Source organism: Mustela nigripes, chromosome 1 (genome assembly GCF_022355385.1).
Source record: "Mustela nigripes isolate SB6536 chromosome 1, MUSNIG.SB6536, whole genome shotgun sequence".
Classification (NCBI taxonomy): domain Eukaryota; kingdom Metazoa; phylum Chordata; class Mammalia; order Carnivora; family Mustelidae; genus Mustela; species Mustela nigripes.
The window spans coordinates 38,879,619-38,904,200 of NC_081557.1; the positions used below are offsets into that span (position 1 = coordinate 38,879,619).

Genomic DNA, 24,582 nt, shown 5'->3' on the forward strand with positions numbered 1-24,582 from the left:
TACCAGCACTGATCAAAGGCTTTGCTGGTGCTGGATTAGGTAGGTAAGAAGCCATAATGGAAGGCAGAGGCGTGGACAAGCTGCTGGGCCAGCCAGGTGGAGCCGGCCTGGCCCCTGTGAATGACCAGATGTGTACAGGAGGACAGATGCTCCATGACTGGCTTGGCCATGGTCCTTATTAAGGGGCACCTTGCATCCATAGGTATGTTCCTCCAACAACCAAGAGGCCAAGGTTTCTTCCTTGGAGATTACTAAGTTAAGGAGAAACAGTTACCCTTCTGGACTGGAGCTGTGGTGGCAGAAGAGGGCCTTTAGGTCTTTTCAATGACCCTTCTAGACCTGACTCATGCCTTGCACCACTCAGAAAGTAGTCATTTGTAGCATGCAAGAAGGTGGCCCTTGGCAAAGGAAGAGCTTAGGGAAATTCTAGAAGTGTCTGTGCCCTGCCAAGAGCACTGGTGCCTGAGGGGCAGGTCATAGGACAGGAGCTTACGAGAGCACACGTACCTCTTTCCATCTTGTGTACTCTATATTCCAGAGCCTGGACCAGCGTCCAGCAGTTAATGGAGGCTTGATAAACTCATGTTGAAGGTAAAGTCCAAGCTGGAGTATCTCAATGATACCATTTTCTGTTCAAGGGGGATGTGCTTCCAGGAGTCCCCGGTGCCACCAAAGGGAGCCTCAGTCTGTGTCTGCCTTCCTTCAGCTGTGAATTCCTCAAGGTCACCTGCTAGGCCCTCAAGGGTAGAGCTTAATATCCTAGCAAGTCTGCACGCCACAGTCTTGCCCAGAGTCTGTGCCCCACAAAGTCTGCTGAGTGAGTGCCTGTGCCCCAGGGCTGGCTGAGAAGGATGGCTGAGCTCTCATGAAAACGACAAGTCAAAAAGGCCTGGGGGGACGCTTGACAGAGCATCTCATGGCCCTGGCTTTGCACTTGGGTGACCCAAGAGTGCTAAGAATCCAGAGTTAAGTGTGGAAGTGGGTGAACTACGAGCAGCTCACCTTCTTAACACCTGCACACGGCCCCAACGGGTATTTACCTGAGGTAGAGAGAAGCCATCCAGAGCATTCCCTGGGACACTGGTTGAAGAGAAAGATGGTGGGGAAGATGGGGGAGGAGATGACGAGGAAGAAGAAAGAGGAGCAGGTTCCTTTGAAGGTGACATAGTTTTTTTGTTGTTCACTGGCGTCAAACCTACCGAGGAAAGAACACACTCTCCATTACAGAGCTCTTATTACTTTACTTTATCACAAAGAGATTTTAAGAGAAGCTCCAACTTGGTAAATAGAGTCAGAGGGAGGAAGGTGTTGGAGACTGATTGAGAGGTGCTGGTGCCCAGAGTTTTGACCTGAGGAGGAACGGGTGAGGAGTGGCAGCCTCCTGTGGGGGAATGGAGGTTGGAGGATGAAAAGTCTAGAAACCATCACACTTCACACTCCCATAAGGATGTTCCCGAAAGACGGAACAGGGAGTCTCCGGGACATCTCTTAGAAATCGATGCCTACTTCTAAATTTTCCCCTAAAGCCATCGTAGGTGGGGTCTGGGCTGCATTAAGTCACTTAGTCAACAAACCACCTGAGGCCTCTTCCCACAAAATGCCAGATCCTCAGCTGTGGGCGTGGGCAGGGTGGGCCACCGCGGATAATGAATCCGGCTCTTCCTTCTCATATGGGCGCCAAGGGGCTCTCCGATGAGATGGTTTGTTTGAGATTTTAAGAGAACACTAGGGAAGGAGGTTGTAATGAGCATCAAATCATCTGAAGCATATGGCGTGGGATTCGTGCCAAGCTCCTGTTGGTCAGGGAACGAACGAGATGCAGTGTGTGTACTCAGAGTGAAGTGAGAAAGGAGTGTGTGGCTGGGGCCCTGTGGGAGCTGCAGTCCGTTGGTCTGGTAACTGCAGAATTGTGACAGCCATAGCCTGTAAGGTCTCTCTCTCTCTCTCTCTCTGTCTCATGAGTTCACACACATGCCCTCTGGGAACCTTAAATCTAAAATTTCAAGAGCTTCACTTCTATAGCCGACCATCCCAATGATATGTCCTCTGAGGGATTCAGAAAATGCCACACTCTGTTTTGGAATTGTCCACTCAGTGTATGACCCTTCAGTCCAGCCACCTCTCCTGTGAACCCTCCCAACAAATGAGTCTGCCTCCCAGAGACTTCCCAGAACCTATGTGTGTGTATACCCACTCCTATCAGACTCCCTGCCTGCGGCCACTCTGCTGACCCATTCCGAGTTCCCTCCACAGTATCCAACCTTCAGATGTTAGTTCACTACCTAACCCAAGACAGTCCTCGGCCTCAGTTTCCCCAAAGCTCCTCCTGTGGAACCCATATAGACCAGGTCAACTGCACCCCCAGAGAAGCTCCTTCCAGACCCATCTGGGTTCTTCAGGATTCTGTCCTGCTTTCCTTATACACGCTGGCAAGTGTGTCAGAACACGTATCCCAGTCCTGGGCTCTGGAAAGACAGCCACCACACACATATGTTCCACAGGCTTCCAAAGTGAAGCCCTCCAGAATGCTTCTGAGGAAAAGATAACCCAGGGGAAGAGATCCGAGGGTGGCAGGAAGGAGCTGCTGGGAGAAGGTCCCACGCTGCCAGGAGCCGATGCAGGGGAGGCTGGCTGGCCTGTCACCCAAACCCCCATTGCAGCCCACAATTAGATGGTTCGAGCCTAAAAAGGCAAACGCTGTGAGTCAGTTGTTGCCTTGCTTCCTGTCTTCAGCTTGCCAAATTCCTGCCGAATTCCTCCTCCTCCTCTTCCTTGCCCCCTCATTCCCTTCCCTCAGCTACCTCCTGAATCAAACTCCTCAGCTTGTCTCAGAGTCCCCTTGGCTCAACAGACTGTTTCTTTGTTCCCCCTAGGAAATCTCTGGAACCTCTGACACAGAGCCAGGGACACCTTGGGAACCAAACCTGACAGGAAAGCCTTGGGGTTCATGAGGTCATGACCCAGGGCTGCTCCCTCTCTCCTTTTATTAATCCCTGCCCCCCACTCTCACCACGGGGGAGTCCTCTCTGCACACTCGTTCCTCATGCACTGACTTCAGGAGAACTGGGACAGAGCTCCAGGGGACACCTGCCCGTCAAACTGCCAACTGGGAGGGAAAGGCCAGAGCTACGCTGAGAGGCAAAGGGAGATCTCACTGCCTGCGGTGGCTGATGTCTTTGGGTTCCCTCAGAGGATGCAAAGGGGACCTGGAACCCCACACTGCTTCACACCCACACCAGCTGCCTGACATTTATTTGCCTCACGTGAAAAATAAGATGGCTAGCATTGCTTCACCGGGAGGCCTAAATGGATAAAAAGTGGTGCCTGGGATAGAACGCAAAGTCAATGCAGCACGCTAGCTAAATATGAACTCCAATCCCTCTATTCCTCCCACACACACAAGTTGTGGCCAGTAATGACACCATTGAACTGACCTGTTCCAGAGGGGGCTGCGCACCCCTACCCTGGCAGGGATTTCTCTTAACTTGTAGGCTCAGGGATTCCTCATTCACCAACTCAGGTCCTTCCCTGCAGGTTCCTTCTTGTTTCCCGTGGACGCTTGGCACGGTCCAGCCAGGCTGTCTCAGTCCCGGGTGCTGCCAGCCTTGCTGGTCCCATCACGCCAGGGCTTGATGAGCAGAGCAGGCCTGGCTTATGGCCCTCAAGCCCCCTTTGGCTCAGTTGCCTCTTCTCTGGGCCCTCTGGCAGTGACCTCTCACCTTGGCTCTAGAGGTCACTGAGACTACAGTCAGCAGGGGGAGGGTGAGAAGGGCACTGACACAGCTCCCTCTGTCCTCCCACCAGTGCTGGGGCCACAACTAGCCTTGATGGGGCAGTGAATGGACGCAGGAGAGGGCGCCCCGGGTTCTGCTCCTTACTACAGTAGGACCAGTGCTGTCCCCTGGGGTTTCCTCTTGGGCAAAGTGAAAATGACAAAACGACGCTGTGAGGATTCTTACAAAGACAGGGATTCCAGGATGAAGCTTCCCAGAATTTGGAGTTTAGGTAATGCTCCAGTCTCCCAAGGTCTCAGAGCGCCCTCTAGGGGCAGCTTCCTGCACAGGCAGAGCCCATGGGCTCCGTTTGTTTCTGCACCAGGTCCAGCCACCTCATTTCTTGGTTCCTGTGTTTGTTCATTTATACTCACTCATTTAGCAAGCAACGACTGGACACCTCCTCTGGGCCAGGCCCATAGAAACGACCCCAACTGAAGGCCTGCCCTCAAACCAGCTTTTACATACACTTGAGAACCAACATCTGGGATAACTAGAGACATGCCGATGCCCTCAGGGGCATCCCAGAAACCATGCTGCTGGTTAGCTGTCCTCTCTCTCCCGTGCCTCCTCCAGCATCCCCTAACCTGCTACCAGGGACCCCCACCAGACTCACTGCTCGTACCCCGAGGAACCTTTCAAGGGCAAAGTAGAGCCCCTTGTACTAGCGGCACTCAGTGAAGTCAGCTGTTAGCACTGGGTGAAATCCGTACCCAAATGGACCGCCCCACCCCACAGAAGCAGAATTCCTGTAATCTGAGAAGGGGCTGGTGGGGAAGGGGAAATGGAGTGACCTGGGCATTCAGTAAACATTAAATTCCCCCTTTTCTTGTCACCCTCAGTGCCTGAGACTGCAAGATGATTCCACAGTCATTTCAGAGTGCCCTGGGTGGGGTGGCTTGCCGGTGTGCCACTGTAGTCCAGCTCCAGAGGCACCCATTATCCCAGCCTCACCCAAGGGAGGGGAGGCCTCGAATCTGAGGGTTGCTAGGAGAATGAATGACTCATGGGCCAGGAGTCCACACTGACTCAGAAGGAAGGAGCCAACTAACTAGTGCTCTGTTCCAACTTCAACAATGGCTCTTTTTAGAAACTTTTGTCTAACCCAAGGCTTTCCTGGGTCCACCTCTCCCAGAGCAAAGCCCAGAGAGAGAGTGTGGGGGCAGGGGAAGATGGAAGGGGGACTTGGAGATGGATTAGAGGGCCCGGGAGGGGATGTCTGCCCTGTAAGGGAGGCCCCACAGAAACTGCAGCCAGCCCCAGAATGCGGTGCCCCCCATGAGTGGGGATGCTGCGCCCCCTAGTGGTATATCCAGATGCCTTGGTGTCCGTTGTAGTCACTGGTCCTCACCCAACCCTGTTCTTCACAGAGATGCTGGGATCACAGCCTGCTCAGAGAAAGAAGCAGGTGTGTCTGTACGGATGGGTGTGTGCATGGATGTGGGTGCGGCTTCCTTCACTGCTATGCCCATGACTGCATGAGGTCATTCAGCTGATTTGTCAGTCCAACTCGAGTGCACAGAATGAAAACACATAGAGGCTCTGGGTCTCGGTCTCCTCATCTGTGTTTCAAAAAGCTTGCGGCCAATCATTACTAATACCCTTCCAGGTGCAACAGCAGAGCTCTAAGGCTCCATGATTCCACACTGGGGAGCTGAAGGAGAAAGAAAGGTCCTAAATCCTTGGAAAATGCTTCCTCGAGTCAGCAGTGGAAACAGTCAAACTTCTATTTCTTTTGTTGTCCCTAACATCCCAGAGGCCAGGTCAGAGAGGACACGCATGGAATGAGAACAGCTGCCCCTGAGAATTGACCAGAAGACACTGCCCATGCCCCTCCGGGCCCACTCCCAGAGAGCTCATGACTCACTCGACTGGAATTTTCTTCTCCAGCTCTGGTATTTGCTGGGACTTGGAGACTGGAAGCTACTGGCCCGTTGCAGAGCTGTGGTAGAAAACAAGAAAGGGGGGAGAGAAGACAAGGAGGGAGGAAGTTAAACTTACAGGAAAACTATGGGGTTTTCTCCTGTGGCACATTTTATAGACTAATAGTCATAATTGACTGAACCCCTTCCTTTTCCAGACTGTATCTTCCCATCCCTACGACACATACCTCCCACCTTTGTATTTGGTTTCATATTGAGACCCTGCTTTGGGACAGGTACGGTGATCATTCAGAAAATGCCTCAAATTATGAGCCATCATTCTAAGTCACCCATAACTAACATACATGTGTCCCTGTGTATGTGCACACACGTATTCACACATGCCCATAGATATATGCGTGCTTTTGTGCACACTTGTAGGCTCGTTTTCAGCAAAGCAGCTCTTCAAAGCTGGTCTCACATCAACGTCCCATATATGGAGCAGACAAACCGGAGTTGCTCTCAATGAAGCCTGGAAGCTCCAGGAAGTTCTACGTCCTCTCCCCCTCCCCTACAAAGCCTCCCAAACCCTTCAGGAACCAGGATTCCACAGACGGCGTACTGAAGAACCTCCACTCAGGTGAGTCTTGAGAACTAGCTGAGCGAGATGAATATCATATGCAGAAGAACATGGCCTTGGCCTTTCAGGGTGGGAGAGATGTGCATGTACCCCATTCCCACTCTGGGCCCTCAGATTTGGTCTCAGGCTCCGGGTCCCTGTGGTAGTTCCTTCAGAGAACCTCTCCTTCAGAGAAGGAATGGGGAACCGCATGCACACAGGTGGGACAAGGGGGCGTGGAAGGAAAGAACGCCCCAGGAGTGATGTGGGTGTGGGAGAATGGGGTCGGGGAGGTTTGAAGCTAAGGCCCAGCCCTCTCTTGGTAAGAAATCCTGGGCCCCACACCCTGCCAGTGCTCAGAACTGGGCGTCAGCTCTCATTAGCCAGACTGTGGGGTGCAGATGGCAATCCAATCCCTTCTGGGGGCTTCTCTTCCTTGGGACAAGATATGCCAGTTCCTTCGGCCCCTGACTCCCCTCTTTTCCTTACTGTGGAGACCACATGATCCTGTTCTGTCTGGTGGGTTCTTTGTCCCACAGGCCTCCTGTCATATCGAAGCCACGGGTTTGAGGGGGAGCTCTGTGGAGGGGTCCAGGGCCCAGCCTCCTGGGCTGTTTGGGCCTGTTCCTCCCTTCTGCAGGTGCAGGGCAGGGTCAGCCTGGCTGGACAGTGTGCAGCAGGGGCAGGCAGGCCTCTGGGAAAGCTACCTCCTGCTGACCATTACTACAGCCCCTCCGTCTGCTGGTGGAGAAATTTCCTGAGAAATGTAGAAGGCAGCGTCAGGCTCCTATTTTATTGCTTCTCCTCAGCCTTTTCACTTTGTGGAATGGAACTTATTAAAATTGGCTAAAATTTACAAGCGATTTTCCATTGCTGGTGTTTATAGGACACACATGTGCACATTTTTAACCACAATAGGAACAACAGGGTGGGTAGCAATGATTCGATCCAGTCGTTTTGAGCAGCATAAAGCAAGCCCGGTTCCCTTTTTCATCTTATATTTTATTTATATTTATTTTTAGGGAGCGCTTTTGGAGCTCTTACTGCATGACCCACTCCAAAAGGAGTAAGGGATAAGTATTTTGCCATATGGTATTAATGATAATAATAATATTGTTTTATTGTTACAGACTATCAGTATGCCCTGTAGGTCATCGGACCATCCCTGTTGTCAAATTATTGCCAGAAAAAAAAAATGGAGAAATACCAATTTTTCTAAAGCAGAATAAGATGGGGGCAGTCTGCCCCACAGCTCTGATTTACGCCCCAAACCCACGCGCTTGATTCATTTAATTGTTTCAGTGTGCACGTCACAACAAACTGACACAGACAGGCCCTCTTGGAAGCTGCTCTCCTGTGATCCCCGAAGTATAGGATGTGGCACCCCCTGCATGGGAGCACATGGGGTGCTTCCATAAAATGCACCTACTTGGTTCCAAGCTAGACCCACCAGATCGGAATCTCTGTAGGTAGGAACCTACGTATCTGCCTTTTAAACGAGATTTCAAAGATCCACTGAACGGTGTTTTAGGGGAGCATTACTGAACCTTTTCCACTGAGCCCTGATAATCCAGGGTTTAAATTCTATTTCAGGCCATCCTCTTGGGGATGCTCTGTACTAAAGAACCTTGAGGATACAGTAGCTTCCTCGATGAGCCGAGGTAGTCCCAGAAGTCATGGAGAAACACTATGTAACACAAAAGGTACCATTTTTGCCACGTTAGAGGCGAGCTTAGTGCCATAAGATCATTCACACTGTTGTTCAACCATCACCACTATCCACCTCCAGAACTTCTTCATCCCAAACTGAAACTCTGTACCCACAAATCTAACCCCCCACTTTCCTACCCCCTGACTCTCTCTACGAATTTGACTATTCCAGATGCCACACAGACGTGGAATCATGTAATGCTTGTTCTGGCTTGCGTGTCTGGCTTACTTCACTCAGCATCATGTCTGCAAGGTTCATCCACGTTGGACCATGTGTCAAAGCCTCCTTCCTTTCTAACACTGAATAATAGTTCATTATATGGATGTCGCCCAATTTGTTTATCCACTCACCACTTGGTGAATCTGGGGGTCATTTCCCCCTTTGGCAATTGTAAATAATGCCGGATGAGCACGGGTGTGCAAACCAGGAGTCTTCTTAAAGCAGGTTGGCCAGGTTGGCCTGGTTTGGTATTCCCTTGGCTCAGCTCTGAGCCATTTACTCAAGTGAAAACGGTGGTGAGTGATCAACCCTATAGGATCTGGTAAAGTAACTGATTTATCATAACAAGCCACACAAACCACAGCTCTGAGACCATGCTGGAGGTTTTAACCTCTACAATGGGGTCTGCCTAGCAATGATCAAAAATGTGATGCATGACGGTGAAATCAACAAAAGTTCGCTTGAAAGTCATGCAGCCTGTCCACGTCTCTGTCTACTCTGTATTTTATCCTGGAATTAAGCTGGACTCTTAGAAACAAAAGTCTTTGGCCACACTGCCTTGATGTCTTGACCCAGCCCCATCTCCCTGGAAGAACTCCTCTTACTGAGTCGTGGGTGATCGTGATGCCCTCGCCGGCCAGGCAGGGATGCTGTACAAGACAGCCTCACCCAGGACATGAACTCATGCATCTCCCAGTGCTGTCTGTTTGACACGAAGCACTAGGGAAAGGGCTACCAGATCTGGAACTTGCCACAAACCAATATGTTGTTTTTCTCATGAACAGTGAGAACAATGATTGTGTTTCATTTTTAACTCTGGCTGCCAGAAAACTCAGGATCAAATTTATGATTCCCCTAGAGCAACTGCTTAAGACCACAGTCTGCCTCTCTGGGGTTTCTACCTCCTAAAATCATTTGGTTAACCCTGATCTTGAGGATTTATCTTTTAGAGAGAGAGAGAGAGAGAGAGAGATGTAGAATTTTGTTTTATGTCTTTCTTGTAAATTGCCTAAGATCCCCTGGCAATTGAGGAGCAAGGAGAAACAGAGGGAAGGAATGAAAGGCAGGCAGGCTTCATATCTGTAAATGAGGAGGCTGGAGCCCAGGGAGACAGAGGCCAAGCCTGAGCAGACAGAGGCAGGCTGCCCCAGCCGGGCAGGGGGTAGTGTTCTGTTCACTGGCCATGCTAAGCCCTTCCAGACCACACCACAATGCTATTGAGCAAATATGTTCGGATGACAATTGTCCCCCTTTATTTTGAAAGCTCACAAGGAAGGTAAATCCAGAGTTTCTAAGAGGCCTGCCTCAGCCCTGGTTTTCCTGGGAAACCAACCCTAGGTTCAGGTGGAAATTCTGCTCTCTGCCACCAGAGGGATGTGCAGGATAAGCTGAGTCCTGACTGTCCCAGGGCAGCCAAGGCCGCTGGTGCCTAAGGTGGCAAGTTTCTGTTAGCCTGCTTCTTTCCACCCCGAGCTCGCAAGCTGCTGTTGACCAAGTCAAAACATTCAAGGCCACCTTTATTTAAAAAAAAACTGGCTGCTAAAGACAACTTTCTAGGGTGTGGAGGCCCTTGGCCCTGGGCCACACAGCTTACCAGCTGTGAGACTTAGGGAAAACACAGTCTGTTTGCTCACGGGTAAAAGGGTGAGCTCACTTACCCCACAGGGTCGTCCTGAGGATGAAATGGGGCCACGTATGGGAAAACCCTCAGCTGTTAAAGGTGCTTAGTAGAAGTGCATTTATTACTGTGTAAACTTCTAGAGCATTCCGCATGTTCCAAGCATGCTAATGCCCTGTGCTGCTCCTGGCTGCCTGTGGTCCAATGGCAGCTAAGCCCCATCCTTCCCTACTGGGCTATGGAACACCAGATGGGCCCCTAAGGAGATATGCCAAGAGGAGACTGTCCCAGGCAAGAGGGTGCTGGAGTCCCCTTATCTCCGCCAGCCTGGGACACACAACAGCCAGTCAGCTCCTCTGCCCCCTGCCCACCTGAGATTCCAAAGCTTCTCTGGGGAAAGAAGGCTGGGCCTGGGTCACTCCCACTTACACCCCAGCCCTGCTGCCTGTAAGCCCGAGGGCTGGACCTGTCACTGGATCCTCTGTGGTAAAAAACTGGCTGTGGGGAGTCTCCGTTCCTTCCCCATTTGCCAGGACCAAGCAAGCCTGGCCCCCACCCAGGCAAGCTCCCTGCTCACCGTACACAGCTTGTGACTCCTCAGGGCACCGTGGCGAGACTTTCCTGGTCGAGACCTCTCTCAGGGAGCTGTGCCTGGAGAGGGGCTCCAGGAAGGGTGGGGTTTCTGGCCGCCGGGGGCTCTCCTCATGGGGTTGGGCACTGGAAGCCTCACTGCTGCGGCAGTCTGGCTCTGCCTCGGAGCTGGAAGGAGGAAGCACAGGGTGGGTGAGTGGGGAGCCCTGCAGGTCACATCCCACACCCCACTGTGCCCTGCCTGTCACTGTCTCCCATAGACCACGGCACTCTGGGGCAGCGAGAGTGGTTTTGTCACCTCTGTACCCCAAGCCCAGTCACAGGCTTTGTTATGGGCTGAACTGTGCTCCCCAAAATTCATATGAAGTCAGAACACCTAGGACCTCAGAAGATGACTGCACTTAGAGATTGGGGCTTTAAGGAGGTAAGCGAGTTAAAATGAGGTCATTAGGGTGAGCCCTAATCCAACAGGGCTGGTGTCCTTACAAGAAGAGGAAATTTGGACAGGCATAGAAGAAAACATCCCATGAACATGGGGTCAGCCATCGACAAACTGAGGAGAGGGGCCTGGAACAGATCCTTCCCCCTCGTGGCTCTCAGGAGGAACCAGCCGTGCCGGCACTTGATCTCAGACTCCCAGCTTCTAGAACTGTGAGAAAGCACGTCTCTGTTGTTCAAGCCACCCAGTCCGTGGTACTTTCCAGAGCCCTAGCAAACAAATACTGGCGTGGATCCAAGCAGGAGAATGAAGCCCCCATAAACATATGTTGACATGCTTGTGCGACGGCTGGTCTACCTGCCTTCAGCCATCCTTCAGCGTGACTCCTCAGCTCTCTGGGGCAAAATGAGCTTATCATTTAGGACCTGGTCCTAAAATGTTAGGCTTTTGAGTGCTGCTCATGTCCTATGGGAACGGATGGGAGGAAAAAGGCTTCGGGGTTGGAGGGGGAGTCTGGAAGCTGGGCCTTGAATGACGGGCCAGAATTTGTGTGGCAGAGAAGTGGAAGTGGTGTGTCCTCAGCAGCAGGGACAGCACAGGCACAGTTCCCTGGGGGCCTCGGGAGGTGCCAACCTATAGGGCTGTGACTATTTACTGTCTGTGTATGTAAGTCAGCACGCATCTTCCCACTGGGCCACTGCTCCTTATTCATCTCTGTGCTCTGGTGGACTTTCCATCCATCCCAGGGCCCAAACCTGCCTACCACAGTATCCCAGGGCTCTTCACTGATGGGTCCCAGAGGCAGTAGTACCCATTGGAGGTCTACCTTGAGACCTTGGGACATGGACATGGACAGATGGTCGTAGGCTGAGGTCCTCTGTAACCAGGAGTTCCACATGTGGATATAGCCTCCTTGTGGATGCTTGTAAATCCAAAATGCAAAGAGGCAACAGCAGAGACTGGCTACTTGAGTTCTGGGCTCCAACCTTGCCTGGAGAGAGGACTACCCCTGGACTGGACTCCTCTGGCTAGGAAGCCAGAGGAGTCAAAGTATTTGCTTTGTTACTTAGGCTAGCTTTGGGTTTCTGTCTCTCACAATGGACATGGTCCTGCCTAACTGAGCTCTAGGAGGCTATATGAGACTTGAGACAGGGCCTTCCTTCTCTGGGCCTTGCCTTTTATCTCAGTGACTGCAGAAGGCACTCCAAAGCAGAGGTGCTCATGCTGACATGTGGTTAGAATCACCTATGGGACATGCTAAAATAAAATGTACGTTCCCAGGCCTCTCTTCCAGAATCTGAAGGCTCCAGACTTCATGAACTAACTAGCTGTCTGCACGGCGGTATCCATATTCATCCCTCACATTCTTCCCACACCTACTCCAGTCAGGTTTCTGATCCTCTTATTGGAAAAACCAGAGGTCACTCCTTTAGCTCATCCATGCTCATCTGAAACAGTGAACCACACTCTCCATCCTGAAACTTCTTTCTTCTCTTAGCTTCCATAACTCAGCCTCTCTTGGTTTCTCTCCTTCCTGGGTTTTACCAGCATCTTCTCTGCTTGTCCACTGAATGTTCAAATGCCCTGGGGCCCTCATCCAGGCTCAGCTCTTCTTTATCTAGGAGAAGATAGCCTCTTTTTTTTTTTTTTTTTTTCTGAAGAAACATTCTTACTCCACAGATGACTCATCAACTCCCTTGGCTTTCATAGCCTCTATGTGCCACTGGCCCCTAAATCCTGTCTCTAGTTCTGCCTCCCAGAAACTTCTCTGTTCTACTGCTTGCTTGGCAACTGTGCAAAGACATCTCAAACCCCACAGGTCCAAAAGAGAACTCTTGATTTTCTCCACAGACCTGCATCTTTCCCCAAATCTTGTCCTCCTCAAGGCTACTCTAGAAATGACTGTACCTTTCGTGCAGCACGTGGCGCAAAGTCTGGGAGTCACCCTTGGGCTTATTCTCACCATTAGCAAATCTCCTCCCCTGCTCCCAACCTTGGTCCAAGTCCCTCATCTCTTACCTGCACCACAGGCTCCCACCGGGCCTCCCTGCATCCTTCCCACTCGCCTCTGCCCCAAGCATTTTTTGTACCAAGCCCTGCTGATCTTTGGAAATCATAAATAAGATGTCACTCTCTGACTTAAGAATTACCTAATGGCTTTCAATAGGACCTGAAATAAAGTTTAAAGTCCTGGTCCTATCTTACTCAGCCTTACTCCGGCCTTACTTTCTGGTAGATCTTACTCTTCTTCCCCTCCTTGTGTGCCAGCCAGGTTAGAAGACATCAGGCCCACAGTTGCTGCAGGGCCTATGTACTCCACTGCTTGGATGCCACCTCGTCCGTCTTCACATGGCTGTCCCTTCTTGTCAGCAATTCTCAGGTTAAGTGTCACCTCCTCATGGAAGCTGTGGTTGATTGTTTGCAGAGTGCCGGCAATCATTCCCCTCCTGGAGCCACACCCTTTTTCAATGGAACTTAGCAGCTCCTCCCATAATGGCAGAGCCAATTTCCCCACCCCTTGAATCTGAGCTGGACTTGTGACCATGCAGACGTGATAGAACAACCAAGACCTCAACCACTGAGACCAGAAGAACTGCAGGACTGAGCCTGACTGAATTGCTGGCCCACAGAATCGTGAGTAGAATAAGCAGTGGCTGTTGGGTGCTTTGTTACTCAGCATGATGATGAGAACAGATAACTGATACAAAGGACTTTCTTGGGTTCCTAATTGAAAGTAGCTGACTAGTCACTATCATAAACTCCTGTTTTATTTTTCCACCTGTAACAAAGGTGAGATTTCTCCTGTTAACTATTTACTTGTTTGCTGACTGCCTACCCAGCTTGAACAAGAGCCCTGTGAGAGCAAGGCTTTTGTCTTGTGTGGGTCACTGCTATATCCTCAGAGTCTAGTACATACTGAGCCATTGGTCCCTCTTGCTGGTTGACCTCCTGGATGAATTCGGTATCTGGGGGCGGCCTGGAGTCGGCACTCCTGATGACCACTCTGGGTGGTTCTGGTAATGGCGGTAAGGATGGCATTCTGACAAATACTCATCTAGGGCAGCAGGGCTTCACTTCTTATGCCTTCTCCTGCCCCTGGCCCAGCCTCCCCATCACCGTGCACTGCCATCTTACATTTTACTGTGACAGTAATGCCCACGCGGCACCCCTTGCTGCAGCCTACATCACAACTGCCTTTTGGGGAGAAGACAGTGGGGCCAGAGCGTGTCCCTTCTCTGAGAAAACAGCAATTTCTAACACTTATAGTGCTTATTATATGCCGAACATTGTTCTACATGCTTTATGTATGTTAATTGTTAGATCCTTACGATGGTCCATGAGACAGGTGATACCACTGTCTCCATTTTACGGGTGAGAATATAAAGGCACAGAGAGGTCACATTGTCAGTGAGTGGAGAGGAGACTAGTCCATGAATGCTGTAGCTCTTGTCCAATCTCTCTTCTGTCCCCATCCTGCAGCAACCTGAGCATACCTGCTGTCATCACTGGTGACCAGGACACGCACAGCCATCATCTCTTGTCCAACTACGTCCTCCCCAGGGCTGATCTTCACTGAGGTCCACTCAGAGTGCAGGAGAGAGGTCGCTTCACCTTCCGTATCACTGGGCTCTGGCTCCAGAACACTCTTGGGCTTCTTGGGGGAGGTTGGCTCATCTGCTGGGAGGAGAAGAGGGTCTAGAAAGATGATGGGAATAAATGGGCCCTACAGGATACCTGCTTCCCATCCAGAAGATTGGGCAGGCTGCTGGGGATGGAGAGGTGGGCAGGGAAGCCTTGGGTCTACTTGGACACTCTAAGACTGACCTTCTCGTCCTCTGTTCCTACCATTTATTCTACCAGATGCCCCAGGATTTAGAGCACCTCTGTGTATAGGACATGAATACACACATCTCATTTAGTCCTATAGGAGGGTCCTGAAATGTTCAGAGGGACCACCCAGGCCCAATCTCTAGACCGCCATTGTCAAAATCAGTGTCCAACATACTGCTAAACCTGATGGCAACTTCTCCGTTCTTGTCTTGACACATCAGAAGCATTTGACCCAGTGGTTCATTCTCTCCTTCTAGAAACAGCTCTTCTCTCAGCTTCTAGGATAACACAGCCCAGATCCCTTCTCTGCAATGGTTGCTCTCCTTCCCTCCTTGTTTCTTTGCTGGGTATACCTTTCCCTGCACACACACCTCCCCCCTGCCCCCCGACCTGGTAACATTGGAAGGCCTGAGGGCTGTCTTTGAATCTCTTCTCATTTGAATCTAATCTCATTTGGTCTCCTGGCTTCAAATAACCCTAGATAACAATGACTCACTCCTACATCTGTATTTCCAGCCTGGACATTTCCTCTGAATCTAGGCTTATATATTCCATTGCTGCCTTGGCCTCTCCACATGGATGTCTAGTGGACACATCAGACTCATGTCTGAGCGGAGCTCTTCAGCCACACCGCTCCCCAACCCTGCTTCCCCCACAGCCCTCCCCATCTTGGTCAATGGCGACCTTGGCCTTCCTGATGCTCAAGTCAAATGCTTTCACGGCATCCTTGACTTCTCTTGTTCTTTCATTCTTCACTCAAATCATCAGCCAATCCTGCTGGTTCTACCTTCAAAATGGGTCGGGAATCCAGTCACCTGTCACCGCCTCCTCTGCTACCACCCTGACCAAGCCACTGGGTCTCCCTGCTTTCCTTCTTGCCATACTCCCCCTGCCACTCCCCAGTCTTCTCAGCACAGCCACCCAAGTAACTGTCCAATGCAAGTCGGATGATGCTCCCCTGCTCCACACCCTCCAATGTCCCCTGTGACCTCATCTCCCACTACTGCCCTGCTCTCTGCTCTGACCACGTGGCCAACCTACTGTCCCCCCACCTCAGTCCTGTGTACCGCTCCTGCCTCTTCCTAGGAGATGCTATCCCTGGACAGCTTCCTGCAGGCCTTGCTCACTCACTGCCTCAAGTCTTTGGTCAAATGGCACCTTCTCCCTGTCATCCTATTTTAACTGCAACCCATGCCCTCAGCACTCTCTATTCCTCCTTATTTTTATTCATAACATATCTCACCTTCTAATAAACTCTGTAACTTTCTCTTTTGTTTATTGTATCTCTCCCATGACTAGGACATAAGCAGTGATTTGTGTCTGTTTCCTTTCTTGCTAGAATGGTACCAGGTAAGGAGTAGATGCTCGATGAATGCCTGTTGAATGAATCAATGAATGAGTGAGCAAAACAGGCCACCTGAGGCCAGGTCCATTGTGGCCACAAACTCAGCTGGGTGGCCCTTTCTCTGGTCACAGTGGGACAGGAGTCTTTTCTTTTGATGGCTGACACCTCATTTGCACTTGGTTCCCTTCTCACCAACCCCCCTCCAAGGACCATCACCTCCTCTTCCCTGTGCCATTGACGCCTATGTCTACCGGACCTTTCCCATCAGTATTTGCATGTGCTGAAGCCTCTCCCATTTTAAGGAATCTATTTTTAACCCAATTCCCATGTCTGGCGCCTAGCCAACCCTTCTTCCTCTTCTCCCTCCTTACCAGCCAATCGTGGAAGAGTCTCCTGCTCTCACTTTTTCCCTGTGCACCTTCCCTCACTCAACTCCTCAGTCCCTTACAATCCTGCCTATGTCTCCATGACTCCCAAACTGTGTCCCCCCGAAGCCCTTCAGTGGCCTCCTTATTGCTAAATCCAATTCACAAGCTCTGGAGTCCTCCTGCAGCTGCTGCAGCCCTCAGCCCTCCCTGCTCCGGGCCACCCTGTTCTCTCACCCCCCCCCCTGGCTCCTCCATCTCAGCCACCCAGTCTCTAAGCCCTAAATGTTGGGTTCTTCCCACCTCCACCCGCAGGAGGCTGGCAACTCTCTAACTACATTTACCATCGATGAAGATAACTCAAGAGATTTTTATTTTTATGTGAAATGCCTCATGCTTTAAAAATATTGTACAAATCAAACAAAACATTTCTCCAGGCACATGCGGCCAGTGGGTGGCCAGCTTGCCACTCTCGGCATACGTGCACGCTTGCTTGTGCGTGCGCATTTGCACACTTCTGCATGGGTGTGGCTGTGCGTGAGAGGCACTGGTAGAACAGGTGTGTAACTGGATGCGTGGCTCTGTAGTAGTAGCTATAATAATATATTAATAATAGGAGCAGCTGACTTTTATTGAGCACTTTTATGGAGAAACGTTTTAAGTGTTTAAGGCGTATTAAGTCTATTAAACTTCAGAGAACCTTCTAGACAAGTATTATTATCCCCATTTTGCTGATGAAAAAAATAGGTGCACAGAGAGGTTAAGACATCAGAGGATGGGGATCCGTCTGTATGGCTGTGAGAAGAACAGAACCATAGACACCAATGTACGTGACCTTTATTCTGGGAGTTTAGGCTGGATTATGTTCCTGTTTTTCATCCCCTCTCCATAACAGAGCTGTGCTTTTTCTTCTGTGACCTTGCAGTCCTTCCTACAAGGGGTGGTTGGTAGGCCTCCTTGCCCAACTGACGTGGGACTTGGCTGTGACACTTGCTTTGCCCAGTGGAAACGAGTGGATGTGACGTGAGCAGTGGCTTCAAATGACCTTGCTGTTTGGCTAGTACACCCACACTCTTGCTAGTTTGCCATGAGAAGAGCTTGTCCCAGGTGGCTGCTGCCCCCGCAGCCGAGGTCCCTGACTGTGGGCACAGGGAGCATATCTGAAGCCTTGCCTAGCCAGTCCCATGGGAGCCCGGACCACCCTGACCCCTACAGCCTGAAGCAGAGCTACTCGCCAACTGCACAGACCCACAAAAAAATAGATGCTATGAGTCCCAGCAATTCAGGAGGCTTATCACACAGAATTAGCCTATACCTGCCTTATACCTGAGTTCAGGTGCGTGTGCCTCAGCGGGCTGCACAGAGACCTGTATGGTCAACGGATGCTCCTTGGCCTCCTCTGACCCAGGCCTGTGCTGGGGATTTGGAGATGAATCAGCCATGCTCTCTGCCTTGAAGGGTCTCTTCCCATCCCGGGGGCGGGGGATGGGAAGAGTCATAGCTCCTTATCAGGGAGACCATCTAAGAGTCAGGCGAGACAAAGTGAAAGGGGAGGGAGATCTGACATCTGTACAATGAACACTTAGGTGGAAGGCACCATTTTAGTGGGTTAAGGATGAGTAGGATCTGAGCAGAGAAGGGAGAGATGATGTTCCACGGGATGGACCTCTGTGAGCCAAACCAATGAAGAAAAGCACTACCGTCTGCATGGAAACAGAAAACACATCCCCGTGGCCGGAGGGCAGGAGAGTGTATGAAAGAAGCCAGTGGGACGTCATCCCATTGATGTGGAACCGGTAAGGGCCTAAAGGACAAAGTGAAACGTGCAGAGTAGCGCCCAGAAGTTTGGAAGCTGAAGACTGGAGTCATCGGAGTGGCCTCATAGAATGATGGCTCTGGTTGATGAGTGGACGGTGGATCGGAGGACCCACCAGGTGGGAGAGGGAGACCAGGGAAAGGGCCGTGATAACTTGGAGGAGAACGAAAGGCTGAGCATGTGTGGCCAGGAGTGAGGCCAGCGAGAGCAGCCCGGGGGGGTGAGAGCAGCTGCGGCCAGTGGAGGGGAGCTGGGCCAGGCTGTGGAGACACCACCCCAGGGACCAGGCAGACCTGTGAGGGAGACGCCAGGGGTCTGCTTGTACCCTCCCTCCTCCTAGAAAGTCTTGACCTGGCCATCAGGGCCAAAGAGGTGGAATAGGCTAACGGCTGAGGCTGGAGGGGTGGGGACATGGCTGACCCATGAGCCCTTGGGACAGCAGGGTCAGGACCAGCATCTCTCACCATGGAGCCCAGTATCAGTGGAGGGGTTGGGGCAGGGGGAAATAGAGACTTGGAAAAAAAAGAAGCTGGGACTTTTCTCTGAGCAACACCTCACCGAGGTAAAAAAAGTCCCAAAGACAGACATCCCCCGTTCCTACCCCCCAAGGCCTGGGCCAAAGGCTACAGCTGGGTCTCTGGGGTTCGGTGCTATGCCCCAGAGCAAATCACTCCTCTCAAGCTCCTCCTTCCAGACCCTCTCTCATTCCCTGGGGCCTCCTGTCTGCACACACAGACCAGCAGCCCCTGTACAAGCGATGGGAGTAGTCTCAGGGCAACAACGAAAGCAACACCAACTCATTCTCAAGGCCTTTATCCAGGCTCAGCGTCTCTAACATCCTGAGACCCTGAAAGGTCAGTGTTGTCATCTTCACTGTATGAGTGCAAGACCCTGGTGCCCGGAGTAAAACTCAGCCACAGACCCCCAGTGAGTCAGCTGGATCGGCCGCCGCAGGGACACACAGTGGCTTTGTCAGCGGCCAGGCCAGGGGAACAGCCAGCTGTGCTCACCTGCCCTGCCTCCCATGGGCCTGTCTGCAGTTTGTCCAAGATTTTTCTAGAGCTCTCTATTTCCATAGGGAGAAGTCAGGTCTACAGCGGGGGGTGGGGGGTAGGGGAGCTGCCTGGGGAGGTGGTATGCAGGGTGGGGAGGGAGAAAGATCCAGCAGCAACTTGGCCTCCTGCAGGCAAGCAGGTGCTCTCAGAGCCGAGACTCTCAGTCTCCTACCAGTGCTCCCTGGGGAAAGAGGTTATGCCAGAGGCAGAGCCAGCAGTGTCTGTCCTCATATGCTGCCCCCAGTAGCTGAGACCCAAGGCCTTTACCAGGCCAGACTCCTGCTACACTGTCAGCGTGAAGACCCTGGCCCTCATTCTGCTGGTAAAATTGTTTGTTTTCACTCTAGGTCTGGAGACCCTTCCACTCTGCCCCAGAACCCATGCAGACAACAAAGCAAAGTTCTCCTGTGTATCGTTATTAAGTCCATTTTACAGATTAGGAAACTGAGACTCATTTGTCCAAGGTCACACGGCTCCTAACTGTCAGAGCAACTTCTGGCTCTGGGCTTGGAAAAACTCTCTCTGCTGTCTTGTCCACATTCTCTCTGAAGAAACAAATTTAAAAAGAGCCATGAAACTAAGTCTGTCAGGATGTAATCGGGAAAATAGAACTCAAGCCAGAAAGTTCCACAGAGAGAAATACAGGAAACTCAGCAATGATGGTGTTGGATGAGCCGAAAGCCAAGGGCAGATCAGGAGGCAGCCCAGGGATAAGCCAGAGCAGGAGGCTGCCGGCCAAAGGGATGGCAGGAGGAGCCACTGAGTCCAGAGGCCAGGACTGCCAGGCAGGAGTGGGTACCACTGGGAAGACTCAGCCACTGCTTGGGATGCAAAAGCCGGAGGAATACCCAGGCTTCTCCCTCCATCCCACCTTACACCTCCCACTGGTCAGACCGAACGGGAACCAGGTGCCAGGGAGCCTGGGAAATGTAGTTTCCAGCGAGTATACATCACTACAGAGCAGAGCAGGGGGAAGGCAGGGAGGGTATCTGACAGCAAACAGGCAAATGTCTGGGATACGGAGCACAGGGCAGTCTCCCCAGCCCCTTGAGAGGTGGATGGTGATGAGGGAGGGGACACTGACAGCCCCCCAGCAGGATGGGAGGGTCTTGGGCAAGGGCCTAGGTCAGGTGTTCCCTCCACTCATTGCCAGGGGATGGCACAGGTGTTGATGCCCCTACCAAGGTCCTGCACAGCACGTGTCCCCTTTGAAAGATAAAGGACCAGGTGCCTAACGGCTGCAGCCGCCATCCTGGGGCTTCTGAGAGTGACACCCCAGAGTGCACTGCCAGGAATGCTAGTTTCCAAGGGTCTTCAGGCAATGAGAAAATTGATGGGGAGCCCTGGGCCCCGGATGGGGCTGTCCTGCCCTCCTGTACTCTTGCCAGGCACCTCCAGGCTGAGTGTGGGAGCCCGTTTGTGTGCACACGTGTGTACTCACAGGCCTGTGTGTACTCTGCTGTCCTGAACCAGGCTGAGCAGCACCGTTCGAAGGGCCTGCCTGGCCCCAGGGAAGACTCTATGCAGAGACCAGCTCAGGTAAAGCCAAGCGGGGGTGGGCATGGGGGTGGGTGGGAGCTCAGACCTCCCTGGCTGCACGCCCTTCCCTCATGGCTCAGCAGGGCTGCACTGCTCCTGCCGCAGAGCCCTTGGCCTTGATGAAGGCCAGACAGCAGGGCAGCACTGTTGGCAGACAGACCCCGAACCTGGGGTGAACACACAGAGCAGCAGGGTCTCCCCTTTCAGGGACCAAAGGGGAGGGGGCCCGTGGTACCTTCCCGACAGTTCAGCGGACCTCCAAACAGCCAGCTTGTTCTCCTTTCCTTTTGCAAACAGCAGCAGGTTTGGGCCTTAGTCCTCGGACCTTGACTCTCTTCTTGCCACGGATAGGAACTGTGTCAGGCCAGCCCTGGGCCTCCAACTTTGGGCGCGGCCAGGATCTACACTCAAGACTCTCTGAACGAAGTTGGGGGTAGAGAAGTCTAAGTTTCAGTTAGGAACCCCAACAGCAACTCAGGGAAGCGGGAAGGGAAGTAGGCTTGGGGCCCCCAGTTCTTTGCTCTGGCAACACCCCATGACTTCTGCTCACAGCTCACCGCAGGGGGGGCACCACCGCTGAGCCCTGACAAAGTCCTCCAGCGGACACGCCGGGCCTGGCTGGGCCTCATGCTGGTGGTGGTGGGAGGAGGGAGCTGAGCTTCTGGACACTTCCAGGCCCCCCCAAGATCAAGAGGTTGGCTTCTTTGTCTGGGTAGTGGTGGGGGTGAACCTCTGCTTCGTCAGTCCCCCTGCAGCCTGGTCTCATGGCGTCAGAGACAGTCGCAAGAAGACAAGACTCAGGAGGTCAAAGGCAAGTTGAGCCAACCACATGCCATGGCAACAGAGTTCCCCCACCCCCTGCCACCTCTTGTCTCAAACCTGCCACCTGGATTTCTGTGTCAGGATCCCAAGCATGGGACAGGATGTGTGTGAGCAGGTGGCTTGGGCCTCGATACCCAAGAGCATCCCACTGGAAAGGCTCTCCATGGCCAGCCTCAGGCCTGCTTCCACGGGCCACTCAGGATGGCGAGAGATGCAAGTGAAGGTCGCGCCCCTTGGAAGGCAAAATTCCAGTAAAATCGAGACGCCCCTCTCCCAATCAAAGGGCTCTGTGGAGGCAGCAGGACGCACAGTGTCGTACTTCTCCTCCAGGTTCTCCTTTCTGAACCATGAGCTGATGTCAGCAAGACCTTCCCAAGACAGGCTCCCACAGTCTGCGGTCTAGGCCAGAAGTCAGGCCCCTTATTTATTCTGCAAATGCTTACTGAGAGTCCACTCGGTGTCAAGCACTGTTGTACCTATGGGATCACATGAATGTTCAAGAGAAACAAAGGTCCCGGTCTTCGAGGAGTTTATGTTCCAATAAGGGGGGCGGGTACGTAAACAATACACATCATCAGTAAGACATAATATGGCCAGAGGCGGTAAACACTCTGAAGGTCCGTGTAGGCGGCGGGTGAGGGGGTCAGGACAGCCGGGAGGACGGATTGCGGATTGCGGTATTAACAGCCGACCTCACTGGGGAGGGAGAGGAGTGAACGGAGACCTGAATAAAGGGTGGGGCCAGTGGTATGGACTCTAGAGAAGGGTGTTGTTGGCAGAAGGAACAGCCAGGGCAAAGGCTCTATGGCAGAGCATGCCTGGTGTTGGAGGAGCTCAGCACTGCTGGGACACAGCAGGTGGGAGAGGGCGGAGAGACAGCAGGTCAGAAGAAGGGGGTCCGACCCTCCAGAACCATCTGAGCCTGCTGTATGCATTGGCTTTTACTCTGAGTGAGCTGGGAAGCTGATGGAAGTTTTGAGCAGAGGACAGAGCTAAGTAATTCTGAAAGGATTACTCCAGCCGTTGTGTTGCAAATGGGTTGAGTGCAGCAAGGTAGTACCTGGAGGGGTTCGGGGTGGGGGGCACATAGGAGACCACTGCAGTAAATCCAGAAGAGAGGACAGTGGCCGGGGTGGGGGGGCGAGGGGGGTGGGGAGGTCGCTTTCATGGGGCTGGTGACAAGTGGACAGGTTCTAGCTGTGCTTGGTTGGGATTCGTGGGTGGAGTAGGTGTTGTACCAAGAGAAAGAGTCAAGGATGACTCCAAGGCTTTGGGCTGAGCAATGGGAAGAATGGAATTGCTGTTTCCAGAAACTGTGAAGGCCAAGGGTAGACAGAGTCTGTTTCAGGGGAAGGTTAGGAGCGAGAGGTGGATATTTAGGTTTCTGAGACCCCTGGTACAATCTACGCAGAGGTAACAAGTAGGCCGCCAGAGACAGAGCTAGAGCCCCCTCCGTCTTCGTTGAGACTCAGAAGTCACTAAACCAAACCAAAGTCTTGCTGGCAGGTCGCAGGAGGAAAGAGGGACCCACAGTTGAGGCTGAGGTGTCTCAAGGGAGGTGACCAGTTACCTTCAAGAAGGCCGGGAGACCGGAAAGGGAGAGAAAAATCGATGGCGCCTTCCAGTATGAGTTGAGACCTCTGTGTAGTGGCCAACCTAAAGATGTCCTGTCAGGCACGCTGATCTAGAATGATCTAGAATGCCCACAAAAGTCTTTCCCGCTGCGCAAAACCAAGAAGGTACCATCCAGAGCTCAGCGAGAGAGTTCCTGCTGCCCTGAGAGCCCTATCAGGAATGTTCCCCCATTCTACTGCCACAAAACCCTAAGTCAGAAGCACCCATTTCTAGAAGGGGTTTGCCCAAGGCCACTGAGTCCACACACAGTGCCGGAGTCAAAGCTGGGTCTCTGGCCAGGTCCAGGGCCTTCCCACAAGCCGAGGCTCCCCTGACAGTGGCATCTGACTCTTGGCTGGGGCTGGTGACTCTCCATTCCTTTACAGCTTGAAGATGCTGCTCTAGGTCATATCAGACAACTCCTGTAATATCAAGGTTCCCCTCAAGGTGGCCACAAGGAGGTGAGGAACTAACGAGGTCCTGCACACTAGGGCCTGGCCCCATTCCCAGCACGGGTGTGGGGGGGTGGGGGAGTGCTCCATCAGTGACAGCTGGGCCCAGAGCAGTCTGAACAACAGTCACTTTTTTTTTCCTTATTGCAGAGATTAAAGAAAAAGCTGTAAAGAGGGAATGAGTTCACGGAAATAAAGGAAAACAGCCCACCCACTTTGCACGATCCACTTACTCTACTTAATACTCAGGGTGCACAGAGACTGATTTCTCTGGCTGGATTATTTCTTTAAGCTAAGTTCCCTGGGGTAGGATTACTGCGCTGAAAGGTCAGAGCCCTTTCGTGGGTCTTCATCACTGCTGCCATGTTGCTTTCCAGAAAAGATGGTACCCATTTTCTTTCCTTTCTTTTTACCCAAGACTCTTTTTTTCCCTTACAATCAACTTACTTCGTTTTTTCTTTACTAATTCAGTAGGTAGGAGATATTGAATTTACATTCCTTCGAATGTAATTGTTATGAATATTCACTTTTTCTTTTTAGCATTTACTTGTTTAATATGACTGAAGGAGAACTGTCTATTCATAGCCTTTGCCCATTTATCATTGGGTCTTTAGTCAACAAACATGAGCTGGTCACCGACACTTCCAGGTGCCTGGGAACACCTCGTTTGTGTGAACTGTTTCAGGCCGTAGCAACGAAATTCTTTGTGATCCCGTCTAATTCACATTCCCCACCCCTCTGCCCCAGTCTGACTGCCTACTGAATATTTTCATTGGTACTGTTATACATTAAGTTTTTAAAACATGTACTGTCAGGTTTGCATCACATGAATCCTACATACTTTTTTCTGTCAGAGGTTTTAAAGCTTAGAAAGTTATCACCCCATAATCTAATCCATAGTCATTCTATTT

The 24,582-nt window shown here is 51.9% G+C and overlaps 1 protein-coding gene across 1 annotated transcript in view; it reads right to left on the bottom strand.

Moving 5' to 3' along the window:
- MICAL2 (microtubule associated monooxygenase, calponin and LIM domain containing 2) overlaps positions 1 to 24,582 on the bottom strand; it is a 209,266-nt gene that overhangs the window by 47,449 nt on the left and 137,235 nt on the right. The window contains exons 27-30 of the mRNA XM_059408093.1: positions 14,327 to 14,507; positions 10,380 to 10,561; positions 5,641 to 5,715; positions 1,041 to 1,195 (exon numbers count right to left, since the gene is read on the bottom strand). Coding sequence (XP_059264076.1) covers positions 1,041 to 1,195; positions 5,641 to 5,715; positions 10,380 to 10,561; positions 14,327 to 14,507 — 593 coding nt within the window. The remainder of the gene's footprint in view (positions 1 to 1,040; positions 1,196 to 5,640; positions 5,716 to 10,379; positions 10,562 to 14,326; positions 14,508 to 24,582) is intronic.